We start from the raw sequence: 18,767 nt of genomic DNA, 5'->3' as shown, positions 1-18,767 counted from the left end.
AACCGAATATTTGGAGAATTCATTGAGGGTTTTTGAGGTGCATTTTGCATGTGATTTGAGGGTATTTATAGAAAAATTATTGGCCCTTCACCTAGCCTTGTGGTCGACATCTTGGAGCCCAAGAAATGGCTTAATTGCTTTGATAATCCCCATGAGTCACCTTGATCATCTCAATGGTTATTTCTTACACCATGAATTTGTCCTTCCCTTAGCTCAAGCCCTTAGCTCCCTTTTTGGTTTACTCAAAAGGCAACTCTTGCATGTTTAATTTGTCCAAAGCTTTAGCTCATCTTTTAGCTCCCTTTATAGTCTTGTTAGGACAAGCTTGGTTGAGCTTCCTCGAGCTGGAAGTTTGCGTCTTTGAGCTGGGGTTTTACTCCTCCCTTGGCAACACTTCAATGGATACGGTTACTTGTAGCTTGGCCTCCTGTTGAGCTAATCCCCGAGCTTAGAATCTACTTTCTCGAGTTAAATTTGATGAGATTTAAGTTATTATTCAAGTAGTTTAATTGAAACAAAAATTACTGAATCATTTTAAATAATTTTTATATTACTTACTTGATTTGCTTCGGTCGAAATTTTCGGGTTCTCACATCCCTCCCTCCTTATTAAAAGTTTCGTCCTCGAAACTTGCATTAACTTGGTCATTCAAATAGGTGAGGGTATTGCGACCGCATCTTTTCTTCGAGTTCCCAAGTTGCCTCTCTTTCAGTATGGTTTGACCACTGTACTTTGACATATGGGATGGTCCGGTGTCTCAACACTTGGTCTTTAGTGTCCACTATTCGGATAGGGACTTCTTCATATTTGAGTTCCTCGTTCAGATTACCTTCGATCATTAGAGGTGTAACTTTAAGTACATGGTTCGGGTCCGGGACATATTTTCGTAGTTGTGAGATGTGGAAAACGTTATGTATTCTGGACATCTCAGGTGGTAAAGCCAGTCGATAAGCTAAAGTTCCCACCTTATCCAGTATTTCGAACGGTCCCACATATCTTGGGTTCAACTTGCCGGATTTGCTGAACCGAACTACTCCTTTCATGGGAGAGACTTTGACGTAAGCTTTTTCTCCGATTTCTAGTTCCAAAGGCCTTCTTTTCAAATCAGCCCAACTCTTTTGTCTAACCTGAGCTGCCTTGAGTCTTTCTTTGATTATGGCTACTTTATCGACAGTTATTTGAATGAGCTCTGGCCCGGTGATAGCTTTTTCTCCGACTTCATCCTAGTATAAGGGCGACCTACACTTCCGACCATATAGGGCCTCATATGGGGCCATCTCAATGCTACTATGATAACTGTTGTTATAGGCAAATTCAATCAGAGGTAACTGTTCGCTCCAATTTCCAGAAAAATCCAATGCACATGTTCTCAACATGTCTTCAAGGGTCTGAATTGTCCTCTCAGTTTGGCCATCAGTCTGAGGATGATAGGCCGTGCTGAGCGTAACTTTGGTTCCCATGGCCTTTTGAAAACTTTTCCAAAATCTTGAAACGAATCTTGGATCTCTATCAGACAATATACTTGCCGGTACTCCATGCAGTTTCACTATATTATCCATATATAGGGTAGCTAACTTATCCAAGTTATAATTCATCCGTACTGGCAAGAAATGGGCAGACTTGGTTAATCTGTCAATGATTACCCAGATTCCGTCATGACCCTGCCTCGATTTTGGTAACCCGACTACAAAGTCCATGGAGATATTATCCCACTTCCACTCGGGTATTTCTAATGGCTGCAGAGCCCTCCGGGTCGCTGATGTTCCGCCTTGACTTGTTGACAGACTAAACACTTTGCAACAAAGACCGCTACGTCTTTCTTCATTCCATTCCACCAGTAGTTATTTTTCAAATCCCTGTACATCTTGGTGCTTCCTGGATGTACTGAAAATTTTGATTTATGTGCCTCGGCCATTACCTCCTCTCGAACTCCATCGAGGTCTGGCACATATAAACGTCCTTTCATCCAGAGGATACCATCTTTATCAATTTGAAATTCTGGAATCTTTCCTTCCTGAATTTTTTCCTTTATCTTGAAGATATTGGTGTCTTGACTTTGTTTTAGTTTGATGGTCTCTTGGAGACCTGGTTGCACTGATAATGACGATAAGCTCACTTTTCCGGGGTTCCTCCGACTCAATGCATCTGCCACTTTATTTGCTTTTCCCGGATGATAGCTGATTACCAAATCGTAATCTTTGAGAAGTTCCATCCACCTTCTTTGCCTCATGTTTAATTCCTTCTGAGTGAAAATGTACTTAAGGCTCTGGTGATCAGTAAAAACTTCGCATTTTACTCCATAGAGATAGTGCCTCCAGATTTTAAGCGCGGATACTACTGCGGCTAGCTCCAAATCATGAGTGGGGTAATTCTGCTCGTAGGTTTCAATTGTCGTGAGGCATACGCAATTACCTGACCCTCTTGCATAAGCACACACCCTAACCCTCCCTTTGAAGCATCACTGTATATGGTAAAATTCTTACCATCCTCGGGAAGAATCAGTACTGGTGTGGATGAGAGTTTTGTCTTCAGGGTTTCAAAACTCTTTTCACAAGCTTCATTCCAAATGAATTTCGAATTTTTCTGAGTAAGTTTAGTGAGTGGGATAGCTATTGACGAAAATCCTTCTACAAATTTTCTATAATAGCCTGCTAATCCCAGAAAACTTCTTATCTCTGTCACTGTTTTAGGTTGAGGCCAACCTTTAATTGCCTCCACTTTCTTAGGGTCTACTGACACCCCTTGTTTTGAGATTATATGACCTAGGAACGCCACACTTTTCAGCCAGAATTCACACTTCTTGAATTTGGCATAGAGTTCTTTCTCTCGTAATGTTTGCAAAGTAAGACGCAGATGCTCACTATGTTCTTCCTCACTTGGTGAGTACACCAAGATGTCATCTATGAACACTACCACAAACTTATCGAGATACGGTTTGAATACTCGGTTCATAAGATCCATGAATGCTGCAGGAGCATTGGTTAGACCAAACGGCATTACCGTGAATTCATAGTGCCCATACCTTGTCCTAAAAGCAGTCTTAGGGATATCTTCTGCTCTGACTTTTAACTGATGGTAACCTGATCTGAGATCAAGTTTTGAGAAAACTTTAGCTCCTTTTAGCTGATCGAAAAGATCATCTATTCTCGGGAGTGGGTACTTATTCTTTATGGTGATCTTGTTTAGCTCCCGGTAGTCGATACATAGCCTCATGCTTCCGTCCTTTTTCTTTACAAAAAGCACTGGGGCTCCCCACGGTGATGCACTGGGGCGAACCTGCTTCTTGTCCAGTAGCTCTTCCAGTTGTTCCTTCAGCTCTTTTAATTCAGCTGGAGCCATTCGGTATGGTGCTTTAGAGATTGGTGCAGCACCAGGGACCAAATTGATTTCAAATTCTACTTCTCTATTTGGTATCTCTCCCGGTAGTTCTTCGGGAAAAACGTCTGGAAATTCTTGAACAATTGGAATATCTTCCAATTTTGGGACTTCTTCCTCTTTGGCCTCATTAATTACTGCCAGATAAATCTCTTCTCCTCCCTTTATGGCCTTCCAGGCTTGCGAGGCAGATAGCAGAGATTTCCTTTCTTTGGATTTCCCTTGATATACAACTTCCCTATTTGCTGGAGTTTGAAGTCTAATTTCTTTCTTCTGACAGTCTACTATGGCATGGTTCTTAGCTAACCAGTCCATTCCAAGAATGATGTCAAACTCCACCATATTGAATTGAATCAATTCTACTTCAAAAATTTGTTTGCCGATACAAATTTTACAGTTTCGATATACTTTGTGAGTTTCGATTATTTTACTAGCCGGTGTTGCTACTCTTAACGGTTCACTAAGAATATCATGCTCAAGCTTAAGCTTCTTAGCATATCTTCTAGATACAAACGAATGTGTGGTACCACAATCAAACAAAGCATATGCAGGCATTTTATTGAGTAAGATGGTACTTGCCACAACTTCGTTGCTATTATCGGCTTCCTCTTGGGTTATGGCATAAACCCGAGCATTTGTCTTGTTTTCATGTTGTTTGTTGGGCCCCGACCCTTTGTCCTTGTTGTCTGGACAGTATTTAATTCTATGGCTGTAGTAGCCCGAATTCCAAATTGGGTAATTAACGGATTAATGGTGATTAAGAAAGGTTTAATGTGTAATTTTGACCGTGGTCATGATCGGACGGACCGAAGATGGTTCGGTAGCACCGAAGAGTTCGGACGATCCGAAGTGGGTTCGGTGGATCCGATCATGAGGTGTTAAGAGTTGATCGACACGTCAGTTTACATGCAAGTTCGGATGATCCGAAGTGTAGGTTCGGTGGATCCGATCATGAGGTGTCAAGAGCCGATGGACACGTAGGAGTTCGGACGTTCCGAAGTGGGTTCGGTGGATCCGAACATAGCCTATAAATAGTGCTCGGATTTCCTCATTTGGCATTGCAAATTCTTGAGTTGTGTCTCATATTTGAGAAGTTTGGAAGGTTTCTAGGGTTAGTTGTCGGTCGAGCGATAGCCAAGAGCTGCCAAGATTGGTAGCGTAGCGACGCCTGAGTTACGAGGCAATCGACATCAAAGGGCTGTCGACGGACGAAGGTAAACCCTAAACCTTTGGTAGTACTGGTTTTGCTAGTCGAGCATGGTAGTATTGTTCATTGGGTATGCTTTTGATGCGTAGGCTTGTTCTAGACCTGATTAGCGGTGTTGCGTAAGGCTAGGCTTGCTGTGATAGAGGTACGAAAGTACTATCCGAGATATCCTGGTCGAGTATACATCCTTATATGTGTTGCATGATTATGTGATGCATTGATATATGTCATATGATGCATGCTATTATGTCACGTTTTATGATGCATGTTGCATTTCATGTTGAGCCGTATCTCCTTCGAGATAGCCTTTACTGTTGAGCTGTATCTCTTTCGAGATAAGCTATATCTTGTGGGGCCGCTCAGCCCTGTCTTGTCTTGTGGACGCATGGACACCGAGAGTACACAGTGGCCGACGGGTCCGGAGGGCTTCGGTGATCCGGGACATTATAGGTCCACGTCTGTTCTTGTAGTGGATGCAGTGACCCAGAGGAGTACCGCGCGGCACTATCCACTTGGCGCCTCTAGACTGAGCATTTTGAGATCCTTTGTTACTCCTGTTTCTTGACTACCCTGGTATCATATCATAGCATGTGCATTTCATATAGGCTTGTATACTCATGCTTTTGTACTGGGCGTTCTTATCGCTCACGTCCTCGGTTTTGTTTATCTTGGACACCCCATTCCCACGGGGCAGGCCTCAGGTTGGACAGCTCAGGAGGAGGAGGAGGAGGACGTTGAGTAGCTGGTTGGTTTAGTTCTTCGGTATCTTTTTGATTCGATATGGTTGTACCGTATATTTCATTTTAGTTTAGTTGTCCTGGATTTTCGATTGGGTTGTATAACTATCTTTTGGTGACAGTTTTCCGCCTTTATTTCTGATTGTTTTTAATTAAGTTAATCGCATGCTTAGTTCTTGATTAGTAGGTGATTCTGGAACGGGTCACTACATTTATGGTATCAGAGCATGCTTACGATTTTGGGATATAGATTCTGTTTTAGGATTTCCGTTGACCATTTTACCATTTTTTCCCCATTCTATCTTGTAGCGATGGCTGACCACTTTGGTGATGAGAGTAGTCAGGGAAGTGTAGGTCGTTGGGGTGACCAGGACGATCGTAGGCGTCATCGTGAACATCGTCATCGTCGGGATGGACCTAGGCGTTTTGATTTGCACCGTTTCATTCAGATGGGGCCTAAGCCTTTAGTCGGCGGTGAGACTCCCGATGATGCTGAGGATTGGTTAGAGCGCATGGAGAGCTGTTTCCGTGCATTCCAGTGCACCGAGGAGCAGAAGATAGAGACCCTTAGTTTTCTTCTCGAGGGTCGTGCGCGTAAGTGGTGGCGATCGACTTCTGCGCCGATAGTCCAGTCTCAGGGTAGGGTGACTTGGGCCGATTTCCGTGCAGCTTTCATGCAGCTGTATTTTCCTCCAGCCCTTCGCCAGGCAAAGACGATTGAGCTCCTGAATCTTAAGCAGGGGAGTATGTCTGTTGATGAATATCAGCAGAAGTTCTTCGAGTTGTTACCCTTTGCCCCTCATATCAGTGGCAGTTCTGAGGCCAAGTATGACCATTTCCTCCAGGGTCTTAACCAGGAGATTTTTGATCGAGTCACTGTCTGTGATAATCCTACTTCGTATGATGGGTTAGTGAACCGGTGTCGCCAGGCAGAGATCAGTCTCCAGCGTGGTAGGGCTATTCTTTCTTCTAGACCTCCGAGTACTTTGAGCCCTCGATCTCAGTCTTTCAAGAAGTCAGGTTCTTCTTCTTCTGGATCTGGATCACGGTCTAGCGGTGTTTTCCGCTTTGGTAAGAAGAAGGTTTCTTGTGTGCATTGTGGGAAGAACCATCCATCGGAGCAATGCCGATCAGCCGCGGGAGCTTGTTTTCAGTGCGGAGAGATGGGTCATCTCAAGAAAAATTGTCCTCAGTTGCGAGGTGGAGCAGGATCTGGTTCCGGATCTCAGACGACTGTTCAGCAGAGGAGGCAGGGTCAGGCAGTGGGTAGTTCAAATCTTCGACCTCGTGCCCAAGGTCAGGTTTTTGCGCTGAACCAGGATCAGGCTGCAGATGAAACAGAGAGAGTCATAGCAGGTACTTTTCGTTTATGTGGTATTCCTGCTTTTGTTCTTATTGATACCGGAGCATCACATTCATTCATTTCTGCACGATTTGTTAAGCATCATAAGTTACCGTATGTTTCTCTAGACGTCATTCTTTCTGTTTCTACTCCGATGGGTCATTCGGTGTTAGCGAAGCGTCTAGTGATGGGTTGTCCCTTAGATTTTGAGGGTAACGAATTGATTGCGAATCTTATGATCCTAGAGATGGAAGATTTTGATTGTATTCTAGGTATAGACCTATTGACTACCTACCGAGCTACCGTGGATTGTTACCAGAAGCTTGTTCAGTTTCGTACGACTGAGAGCTCTAGTTGGTTTTTCTATGGTGAGGGAGCACGACCTCCGATGCCAGTGGTATCTGCTCTGAAAGCCTGTCGTGCTTTAGAGGCGGGCGGGGAAGGCTACCTCATCTATGCGATTGATTCCTCCACAGGTAGTGTTGGTATAGATGATATTCCAGTGGTTTGTGAATTTCCTGATGTTTTTCCAGATGAGATTCCTGGTTTCCCTCCGGTTAGAGAGGTGGAATTTGGCATTGAGTTAATGCCAGGGACTGCACCGATTTCTCGTGCCCCCTATCGTCTTGCTCCGTCAGAGATGAGAGAATTGAAGCAGCAATTGCAGGATCTTCTTGATAAAGGTTATATTCGCCCGAGTGTTTCACCCTGGGGAGCTCCAGTCTTGTTTGTCAAGAAGAAAGATGGATCTATGCGATTGTGCATTGATTATCGCCAGTTGAATCGTGTGACGACCAAAAACAAGTATCCATTACCTCGTATCGATGATTTGTTCGATCAGCTTCAGGGTACCTCTGTTTACTCCAAGATTGACTTGCGATCGGGTTATTATCAGATGAGAGTTAGAGATGATGATATTTCCAAGACTGCATTTCGTACTCGATATGGGCATTACGAGTTTCTAGTTATGCCATTTGGATTGACGAATGCGCCAGCAGTGTTCATGGATCTGATGAATCGAGTCTTTCGGGATTTTCTAGATCAGTTTGTTGTGGTTTTCATCGACGATATCTTGATTTATTCTCACAGTGTGGAAGAGCATATCCAGCACTTGAGGATTGTGTTGCAGATTCTTCGCGAGAAGCAATTGTATGCTAAGCTGAGTAAGTGCGAGTTCTGGATTGATCGTGTAGTATTTCTTGGTCATGTGATTTCCAAGGAAGGAATTTCTGTGGATCCTAGCAAGATTGAGGCAGTGCTGAATTGGTCACGTCCGACGACGGTGGCTGAGATCCGTAGTTTTCTAGGTCTGGCAGGGTATTATCGTCGCTTCATCGTGAATTTCTCTCAGGTAGCTAGACCATTGACGCAACTTACTCGGAAGGATGTTCCATTTGAGTGGTCATCTGAGTGCGAAGATAGTTTCAGAGAGCTTCGTCGACTTCTGACTTCTACACCTGTTTTGGCGTTACCGTCAGGATCTGATGGTTTCAGTGTTTACACCGATGCCTCTTTTCAAGGCTTAGGGTGTGTGTTGACGCAGAATGATCATGTGATCGCTTACGCATCCAGGCAGTTAAAACCTCACGAGGAGAAGTACCCTATTCATGATCTAGAATTAGCTGCTATTGTGTTCGCGCTGAAGATCTGGCGTCATTACTTGTACGGAGTTAAGTTTGAAATTTTTACTGATCATAAGAGTCTGAAGTATCTGTTCACTCAGGCTGAGTTGAACATGAGACAACGTCGTTGGATGGATCTACTTAAAGATTATGACTGCGAGATCAAATACCATCCAGGTTCTGCGAATCTCACAGCCGATGCTCTTAGTCGCAAGGTGAGAACCTCTGCACTCCAGACCAGTGCTATGATTAATACTATCCAGGATTGTTGTTCATTGGGATTTAATTTCAAACATCGGAAAGGTATGGAGAGCATTCGTGTTGCTACCATTTTATCTGAGCCAGCTTTGTTCGCTCGGATTCGAGATGCACAGATGTCTGATCTCAAGACTCAGAGATTAGCCCGATTGGTTGGTGGAGATAGCAATTTCCATTATCAGTCTAATGGTCTTCTGTGTTTGTCTAATCGGGTTGTGGTACCAAAGGATGATACTTTGAGGGAAGAGATCTTGGCTCAGGCTCATCGAAGCAAGTTGAGTGTCCATCCGGGAAGCAACAAGATGTATAAAGATTTGAGGACACGATTTTGGTGGAAAGGGATGAAGCGCAGCGTTTATCAGTTTGTTTCCAAGTGTCTTGTTTGTCAGCAGGTTAAGGCAGAGCACCGTCGACCGGGAGGATTATTGTTGAATTTACCTATTCCCGAATGGAAGTGGGAGCATATCGCGATGGATTTCATTACTCACTTACCATTGTCTTCGAGGAATAGTGATGCTATTTGGGTAGTGGTGGATCGACTCACCAAGTCTGCTCATTTTCTGCCATATAACCGTGATTTCACTTTCGATCGTATGGCTCGATTGTACATTCAAGAGATTGTACGTTTGCATGGGGTGCCAGTTAGTATTGTCAGTGACAGAGATCCTCGTTTTACCTCACGATTTTGGAGTAGTTTCCAGGCAGTATTGGGTACGTCCCTAAGTTTAAGTACAGCTTATCATCCAGAGACCGACGGTCAGACGGAGAGGACTATCCGTACACTTGAGGATATGATGCGAGCTTGTGTGATGGATTTCGGAACCGCTTGGCAGGATCATTTGCCTTTGATTGAGTTCGCGTACAACAACAGCTATCATCGTAGTATTGGTATGGCACCATTTGAGGCGTTGTATGGGCGACGTTGTCGTACTCCATTATTTTGGGATGAAGTTGGGGAACGACATGTTGAGGGACCGGAGTTAGTCCAGCAGGCTATTGATAAGGTTGCAGTAATCAAGAAACGGATTAAGATCGCTCAGGATCGACAGGCTAGTTATGCGAACACCAAGCGGCGACCTCTTTATTTTCAGCCAGGTGAGAAAGTGTTTCTCCGAGTTTCGCCTTTTCGCAGGATTTTGAGATTTGGTCTCAAGGGTAAGCTGTCTCCAAGATTTATTGGTCCATTTGAAATATTGGAAAGCGTGGGAGATTTGGCTTACAGACTTGCTTTGCCGCCGTACCTATCAAGTATTCATGATGTGTTCCACGTATCTTTGTTGAGACGATACGTAGCAGATGAGTCTCACATTTTGCATCCCTCTGAAGTTCAACTAAATTCAGATTTGTCTTACGTGGAACGACCAGTGCGGATCCTCGATCGCAAAGACAAGGTGTTGCGGAATAAGATCATTCCTCTTGTCTTAGTTCAGTGGCAGCGCAGAGGCACTGAAGAAGCCACTTGGGAGCTAGAGAGTCGTATGCGTTCGGAGCATCCAGAGCTCTTTTGAGTTATGCTTTGTATATGTTTGTGTTCTCAGTTGTAATCGAAATATCAGTTGTATTCTACAACCATCGAGATGTAATAACGATGTTATTTCGTTTTGTTCATCCTCTAAGCCTGATTTCGAGGACGAAATCTTTTAAGGGGGGGAGAATGTAGTAGCCCGAATTCCAAATTGGGTAATTAACGGATTAATGGTGATTAAGAAAGGTTTAATGTGTAATTTTGACCGTGGTCATGATCGGACGGACCGAAGATGGTTCGGTAGCACCGAAGAGTTCGGACGATCCGAAGTGGGTTCGGTGGATCCGATCATGAGGTGTCAAGAGTTGATCGACACGTCAGTTTACATGCAAGTTCGGATGATCCGAAGTGTAGGTTCGGTGGATCCGATCATGAGGTGTCAAGAGCCGATGGACACGTAGGAGTTCGGACGTTCCGAAGTGGGTTCGGTGGATCCGAACATAGCCTATAAATAGTGCTCGGATTTCCTCATTTGGCATTGCAAATTCTTGAGTTGTGTCTCATATTTGAGAAGTTTGGAAGGTTTCTAGGGTTAGTTGTCGGTCGAGCGATAGCCAAGAGCTGCCAGGATTGGTAGCGTAGCGACGCCTGAGTTACGAGGCAATCGACATCAAAGGGCTGTCGACGGACGAAGGTAAACCCTAAACCTTTGGTAGTACTGGTTTTGCTAGTCGAGCATGGTAGTATTGTTCATTGGGTATGCTTTTGATGCGTAGGCTTGTTCTAGACCTGATTAGCGGTGTTGCGTAAGGCTAGGCTTGCTGTGATAGAGGTACGAAAGTACTATCCGAGATATCCTGGTCGAGTATACATCCTTATATGTGTTGCATGATTATGTGATGCATTGATATATGTCATATGATGCATGCTATTATGTCACGTTTTATGATGCATGTTGCATTTCATGTTGAGCCGTATCTCCTTCGAGATAGCCTTTATTGTTGAGCTGTATCTCTTTCGAGATAAGCTATATCTTGTGGGGCCGCTCAGCCCTGTCTTGTCTTGTGGACGCATGGACACCGAGAGTACACAGTGGCCGACGGGTCCGGAGGGCTTCGGTGATCCGGGACATTATAGGTCCACGTCTGTTCTTGTAGTGGATGCAGTGACCCAGAGGAGTACCGCGCGGCACTATCCACTTGGCGCCTCTAGACTGAGCATTTTGAGATCCTTTGTTACTCCTGTTTCTTGACTACCCTGGTATCATATCATAGCATGTGCATTTCATATAGGCTTGTATACTCATGCTTTTGTACTGGGCGTTCTTATCGCTCACGTCCTCGGTTTTGTTTATCTTGGACACCCCATTCCCACGGGGCAGGCCTCAGGTTGGACAGCTCAGGAGGAGGAGGAGGAGGACGTTGAGTAGCTGGTTGGTTTAGTTCTTCGGTATCTTTTTGATTCGATATGGTTGTACCGTATATTTCATTTTAGTTTAGTTGTCCTGGATTTTCGATTGGGTTGTATAACTATCTTTTGGTGACAGTTTTCCGCCTTTATTTCTGATTGTTTTTAATTAAGTTAATCGCATGCTTAGTTCTTGATTAGTAGGTGATTCTGGAACGGGTCACTACAATGGCCCACCTTCCCGCACTTGAAACAAGCGCCTGTCTTCCGATAACATTCTCCAATATGTTTTTGACGACATGTATCACACCATTTTCCTTCGGTGTTACCAGTCCTGCCAGAACTTCCCTTGAAGGACCCTCCTGAATAATTTGGTTTCTTGAACTTGAGATTATTCTGCGTGGATTGATTGTTCAATGGTCTCTTGTTCTTGTTTTCTTCTTCACGTCGCTTGATATCGGTTTCTGCGCTCATTGCAGCGCCCATCAAGTCTGCAAAGCTGCTTGGTTTGTACACTGCCAGTGCCGACTGAATTCGACTGTGGAGTCCCTTCTTGAAACGGTGCATTTTTAACGTCTCATCTGACATGATTGTCGGAACGTAAGTTCCCAAATCGTTGAATTTTGACGTGTACTCCATTACCGTCATATCTGGTGACTGTCTGAAGTTCTCAAACTCATTCAACTTTTGTAGACGAAACTCGGCCGGATAGTATTGTTTCAGGAATTCCCTCTTGAAAATTGGCCATGTGATATCTTCTACTTCTGCTAAAGGTAGCGACACAGTTTCCCACCATTTCCTAGCTCGATCCTCCAAAAATGGGGTTACAACTTCTACTTTTAATTCTTCCGGTATTTCTAGCAAATGTAGTTGTGTTTCCACATTCTTGAGCCAGTTGTGACTGACTTCAGGGTCTGGGTTCCCATCAAAAGTTGGAACTCGATTCCTTCTGAGAGATTCGTAGTGATACTTAATCCCACGTGGCTGAGGTTCTTGGGGTGGTTGGATGGCGTTGGCCAGTGGATTCACAAATCCTTGTAATGTTGCAGCGACGATAGTTGCTATTGCCATCATATCCTCTTGACTAAGGTTCACTCGGGGTGGTGGCGGTGGTGGTGGATTATTGTTTTGGTTGGCGTCTCGAGCGTTACGGTTGTTTCGGGGTGGTCTGCCTGCCATCTCCTATAAACACGTATTTTTTTTTTATTAATTTGTTTGCCACAAAATTTAATCAAAGAAATAATTTCATTAATATTGAAAAAGATTTGCATACAACCAACGACTAAATCAAATAATCCCAGATACAATCAAAATTTATTCTAGAGTTCTTTTCTCCCTATTCATCTACTACTTCGTCGTCTCCTACTGCCTCGTTAATTTCTTCTTCTTCCATTGGGTTTTCTTCCAATTGCTCCATGAGTTCTTCCATGTTGACCATCTCATTTTGTAGATGCTCGATGTAATTCTGCAGTTGCGTGTTGTGGTGATCAAGGTTGTTCACTTGGTCTTGCAGTTCTTGTATTGTTGATTGGCTTACTTTCTCATCGATTTCTTGTTCTCCAATCTTTTCCTCAAGACGATGTTGAATACTGAGAAGGCCATCACTTCGGATTTGGAGCGTAAGAATCCTATCTTGCGCCTTCTTCAGTTCTTGTTTGGTGATCTCATGCTGTCGTTCCGACTCTAGATGATAAACAGCGTATCGTCTGACATCATCGCGTAATTTCTTTTCCTCAACTCTGGCTTCCCGAAGGTCTTCCCCTATACATATATTGTTTCTATCCAATTGGTAGTTATCTCTCTCGAGCTTATCATTTTTTTCTTTTAGTGATTTAATTTCTGACTCCTTTTCTCGAAGTTGACTCTGAAGTTCATTTATAACGTTTTGGAGGTCCATGTTGTTCCTATAAAAAAAAACATTTTATAGATAAGATACTTATCAAATTTTTTTTTTTTTTTTACATGCAATAATATAGAAAGTTTCAAAATAAGTTGGTACACATAATATTTTTCTCAGTTACAATTTATTAAAATTCAGATACTTTAATATAATGCTAATCTAGTCGAATAACTCTCCGCTGTCGCTGTCGCTGTCGTCCACAAATACTTCCATGGGTACCACTTCCTCCTCTGCCATGTTTTCTACCACAAGATGTAAATGGTTGTTCTGATCCTGCAGTCCGTCCATAGTGGCGTGGATCCTTGAGATGTAGCGCTCTTGCTTTGCAATAAACTGGTCCTGACGCTGACGAGCCTGAGCAGCGTGATCCTTCTCTATCTCTATCCTCTCGATTAGATCCATGTTGAGTGCCACCAAGCACGCAAAACGAGTTGCATTAGTCGGTGTCTGCATCATTTGGCTCTCCGCCACATCCAAGTGATGTGTGAGTCGCTGCACGTCCGACTCCAGCATAATTCTGATCTCAGTAAGCTCTTGCTTTTCCAATTTCTCCTTGGCGAGTTGCGCCTTCAACGTTGCAATTTCCCTCTTCTGATTGTCTATGGTGAGCTTACGCATGCGTAGGGCAGCCTGGGCACGAGTACGGGAAGCATCCATTTCCTAGAATAAATGGAGGTAAAATATCAGATTCTCATCAAAGATAGAAAGGCACAAATAATAAAGTTGTCGTGGAAATTTTTGACGCTGAATATTTTCGGAACAATTGAAGGGATAGATTTTTGGAAGCTGTTCGAAAATTTTAGGGAACAGATGAAGGTTGGTTTCAGATTGTGATGTACTAGGCTTTTGCCAAAATTTGACTTTGTCAAATTTTGTATGTCAAAATCCCAGCGGGATTATGAACCTGGTAGCTCTGATACCACTTAAATGTCACGCCCCGAGTCCGAAGCGTCGGTGACATCCGGCATTGTCTAACAATTAAATTGAAAACAATAAAGCCTTGTATCTAATCAAACCAGTCTTTTTCATAAATGAAATATTGTCTTACAATGACGAAGGAATAAAATACATCAGAGTTTCAAATAGCGGAAAAGAAAGAAAGGTAGAATGTTGGATTCCGATCTTAATCTCCGATTCACCATCCCCAGAAAGCGTTTTGCTCTTCCTCATCCAGTTGTCCCTCATTTTTATCTGAAATTTGTAAGGGCTGAGTGTTTTGGGAAACACTCAGCAAGTGGGGGTCGATCGATTCCAAAATACATATAGAACTTAGTTTCTTAGAACTCTTCTTTAACAAACTTTCGAAGTCAATATCTTTAACTTAATTAGACAGAAACAATTCAAAGGACAGAACTTATCAAATGATTCAGAACAGAATAGAAGAATTTCAGATTATCCAGAACAGACAAAACACAACACTGTTACTCATCTCATATTCATGGTCAAATTGTCCCCAATATGTTAGTCCTCTAAGGGGTGAGGCCAGAACATGGTTTTATACCCACCAATGGGGGCCAGACAGAACATGGTTTTATACCCACCAATGGGGGCTAGAACAGAACTACAATCCTCGTCCCATTTCAATTTGAGTCGTAACAGTGCAAACAGAATTCAGACAGAACTTTTCAGATATTCAGATTTCAGAGTTATTCGTACTGACACAGCGGAACCAAGAATTTCGATGTACAAAGAGAACACATAATCGATCGAAATTTTTAAAATAGAACACAGTTATTTTCGAAAATGACATACTAGCATGCATGTCACGTTATTTCATATCAAAGTTAAAAATAGAAATGAATTATATAACAAAAGCCCACTTACACTTGTAGATTTTTGAATGAAGCTTTCTTCTCAAAATTTCGGCAGCACTTCGGCGTGTCTTTGGCGAATGCAGTCTTCGATCGGGCAGCACTTTGACGTGATTCTTTTAGCACTTGAACCACACGAGCAGCACCTCGACACAGGATGGCAACACTGGACTGCACGACACCTCCTCCTTCTTCTTCCTTGAGTTCGGCCGAGTTTAGTGAAGGGCGAGGGAAACCGAAAATTTGGAGAATTCTTTGAGGGTTTTTGAGGTGCATTTTGCATGTGATTTGAGGGTATTTATAGAAAAATTATTGGCCCTTCACCTAGCCTTGTGGTCGACATCTTGGAGCACAAGAAATGGCTTAATTGCTTTGATAATCCCCATGAGTCACCTTGATCATCTCAATGGTTATTTCTTACACCATGAATTTGTCCTTCCCTTAGCTCAAGCCCTTAGCTCCCTTTTTGGTTTACTCAAAAGGCAACTCTTGCATGTTTAATTTGTCCAAAGCTTTAGCTCATCTTTTAGCTCCCTTTATAGTCTTGTTAGGACAAGCTTGGTTGAGCTTCCTCGAGCTGGAAGTTTGCGTCTTTGAGCTGGGGTTTTACTCCTCCCTTGGCAACACTTCAATGGATACGGTTACTTGTAGCTTGGCCTCTTGTTGAGCTAAGCCCCGAGCTTAGAATCTACTTTCTCGAGTTAAATTTGATGAGATTTAAGTTATTATTCAAGTAGTTTAATTGAAACAAAAATTACTGAATCATTTTAAATAATTTTTATATTACTTACTTGATTTGCTTAGGTCGAAATTTTCGGGTTCTCACAGTGAGAGATGCTGATGTGCCGAAGACAGCTTTCAGGACTCGTTATGGCCACTACGAGTTCCTTGTGATGCCGTTCGGTTTGACCAATGAGCCATCGATCTTCATGGATCTCATGAATCGCGTATTCCAGCCGTACCTCGACCAGTTTGTGATAGTGTTCATAGATGACATTCTCGTCTACTCCAAGAGTCGGGAAGAGCACAGCAGGCATCTGACCACAGTGTTGCAGACATTGCAGAAGCACAAATTATTCGCAGAGTTCAGTAAATGCGAATTCTGGTTAGAGAATGTCGCGTTCTTAGGCAACATTGTTTCCAGCAGTGGCATTGAGGTAGACCCCGCGAAAGTTGCAGCAGTCAGAGATTGGGTGGTGCCGCAGAATGCATCAGAGATCCGCAGTTTTCTTGGCTTAGCAGGATATTATCGGAAATTCATTAAGGGATTCTCCTCGATTGCAGTTCCACTCATAGCACTGACCAAGAAGAATGTGAAATTTGCTTGGAGCGAGGAGTGTCAGAAGAGCTTCAATACTTTGAAGCAAGCTCTTACCTCAGCACCAGTTTTGGCCATGCCGTCAGGGCCCGGTGAGTTTGCTCTGTATACCGATGCTTCGAAGCTCGGTCTTGGCGCAGTATTGATGCAGCATGGGAAGGTGATAGCATATGCTTCTAGACAGTTGAAGAATCATGAGAAGAACTACCCTACCCATGATCTAGAGTTGGCCGCAGTAGTTTTTGCCTTGAAGATCTGGAGGCATTATCTGTATGGAGAGAGGTGCCAGATCTTTACCGACCACAAGAGCCTCAAGTATTTCTTTACGCAGAAGGAGCTGAACATGCGTTAGAGGCGTTGGTTAGAGCTTGTGAAGGATTATGACTGTGACATTAGCTACCACCCGGGTAAAGCTAATGTAGTTGCGGATGCATTGAGCAGAAAAGTCGCAGTGATGGCTAATTTGACAGTTTCGAGACCTCTTCAGTTTGAGATGCAGAGGTTTGATCTTGAGACTTATCCTCGAGGTAGAGTTCCCCGTCTATCTACCTTGTCCATTCAGTCTTCTCTTATGGACCGTATTCGCAGTGGGTAGGCATCAGATGAGCAGTTGGCCAAGTGGAAGCTGAGAGATGAGGCCAAGGGCAGTGTCTTGTATTCAGTCAGTGACGGTATTGTGAGATACCGAGACATGATATGGGTTCCTAGCAGTGATTCTATTCGAACAGATATTCTGTCGGAGGCCCACATGTCACCGTACTCTATTCATCCCGGGAGTACGAAGATGTACAAAGATCTACAGCTATTGTATTGGTGGCCTGGTATGAAGAAAGACATCAGACGATTTGTATCTGAGTGCTTGACTTGTCAGTTAGTGAAGGCCGAGCATCAGAGACCAGCAGGTTTGCTCAAGCCTCTCTCTATTCCCGAGTGGAAGTGGGAGAATGTTACCATGGATTTTGTGACCGGTTTGCCGAGGTCAGCCAGAGGATCAAATGGTATCTGGGTGATTGTAGATCGTCTTACCAAATCAGCGCACTTCTTGCCTATTAAGACGACTTTCACCATGGTTCAGTATGCAGAGTTGTATATCCGGGAGATAGTCCGACTCCATGGTATTCCAGTTTCTATCGTGTCTGACAGATATCCCAGATTCACTTCCTCGTTTTGGAAGAGCTTGCATTCGACTATGGGTACAAAGTTGCTGTTTAGCACAGCTTTCCATCCGCAGACAGATGGGCAGTCAGAGCGAGTCATTCAGATTTTGGAGGATCTTCTCCGTGCTTGTGTGATTGATTTCTCTGGGAGTTGGGAGTCGAACTTACCATTAGTTAAGTTCACCTATAACAACAGCTTCCAGTCTTCTATTGGTATGGCTCCGTATGAAGCTTTGTATGGTCGCAAGTGCAGATCTCCTGTTCACTGGGATGAAGTAGGAGAGAGAGCAGAGTTGGGTCCAGAGATTATTCAGCAGACTGTAGTAGCCCGGATCCATGATAGAATGAGGACTGGTCAGAGTCGACAGAAGAGTTATGCGGACCAGCAGAGGAGAGATTTAGAGTTTGCAGTGGGCGATCATGTTTTTGTGAAGGTGACACCTATGAAGGGTGTCATGCGATTTGGGAAGAAAGGGAAGCTCAGTCCGAGATTCATTGGACCATTTGAGATCCTCGATAGAGTTGGGACGCTAGCTTATCGGGTGGCGCTTCCGTCGAATCTGGCCGGAATACACAATGTCTTTCACGTCTCTATGCTGAGGAAGTACATGGCGAATCCTTCGCATGTCTTGAATTTTGAGTCGTTGCAGCTTACTCCGAACCTATCCTATGAGGAGAGACCAGTGCAGATCTTAGACAGGCAGGAGAAGAAGCTTCGGAACAAGCTGGTTAGGCGAGTCAAAGTCAAATGGCTCAACCATTCAGAGGAGGAAGCTACATAGGATTCTGAGTCGGAGATGAGAGATCGTTACCCCGAGTTATTCGGTGAGTTTTAATTTCGAGGACGAAATTTCTTTTAAGGGGGGGAGGATTGTAGAACTCGTAACTTAGACTACATATAAGCCAAGCATAATTTTAGTATTTTGAATGATTTTGTTGCTTGAGTATTTAAAGTTAATTATTTTATTATTTCATGTAGTAGTTTGATTTTATCATTTCAGTTATTTCAGTGAGGCCGGACTGGAGTTGGAGTTTTGAGATAGAAATCAAGATTTAGAAAACTTTCCCAGCATTCAATTTAGCTAGCAAGTAAGTTAATTTAAGTAAAAAGAAAGTTTAAGGAATTATTTAAGTTACTTGAGGTGAGTAGAAAATAAGTTCACTTAAG

General features: G+C 43.4%; 1 protein-coding gene across 1 annotated transcript; it reads right to left on the bottom strand.

Moving 5' to 3' along the window:
* Nucleotides 1-644: 644 nt before the first annotated feature.
* On the bottom strand, nt 645-12,592 carry LOC140815521 (uncharacterized). Its single transcript, XM_073174607.1, has 6 exons — nt 11,724-12,592; nt 3,400-4,084; nt 2,413-2,919; nt 2,226-2,371; nt 1,919-2,177; nt 645-1,223 (listed from the first exon to the last, which is right to left on the bottom strand). Exons 1-6 carry the CDS (start codon nt 12,590-12,592, stop codon nt 645-647), a joined length of 3,045 nt encoding a protein of 1,014 aa, XP_073030708.1.
* Nucleotides 12,593-18,767: the final 6,175 nt, after the last annotated feature.

Source organism: Primulina eburnea, chromosome 15 (genome assembly GCF_022965805.1).
Source record: "Primulina eburnea isolate SZY01 chromosome 15, ASM2296580v1, whole genome shotgun sequence".
NCBI classification, from domain to species: Eukaryota; Viridiplantae; Streptophyta; class Magnoliopsida; order Lamiales; family Gesneriaceae; genus Primulina; species Primulina eburnea.
This window is presented reverse-complemented; position numbering and strand designations above follow the sequence as displayed.

What these genes read in the sequence shown, in the direction of transcription:
- LOC140815521 (XM_073174607.1), bottom strand. Translation starts at nt 12,592, where the DNA reads ATGGCAGGCAGACCACCCCGAAACAACCGTAACGCTCGAGACGCCAAC. An exon ending in TGCTTATGCAAGAGGGTCAG is followed by an intron (nt 2,372 to 2,412) that starts GTAATTGCGTAT and finishes ACCTACGAGCAG; the next exon opens with AATTACCCCACTCATGATTT. An exon ending in CAGAAGGAATTAAACATGAG is followed by an intron (nt 2,178 to 2,225) that starts GCAAAGAAGGTG and finishes TTTGGTAATCAG; the next exon opens with CTATCATCCGGGAAAAGCAA.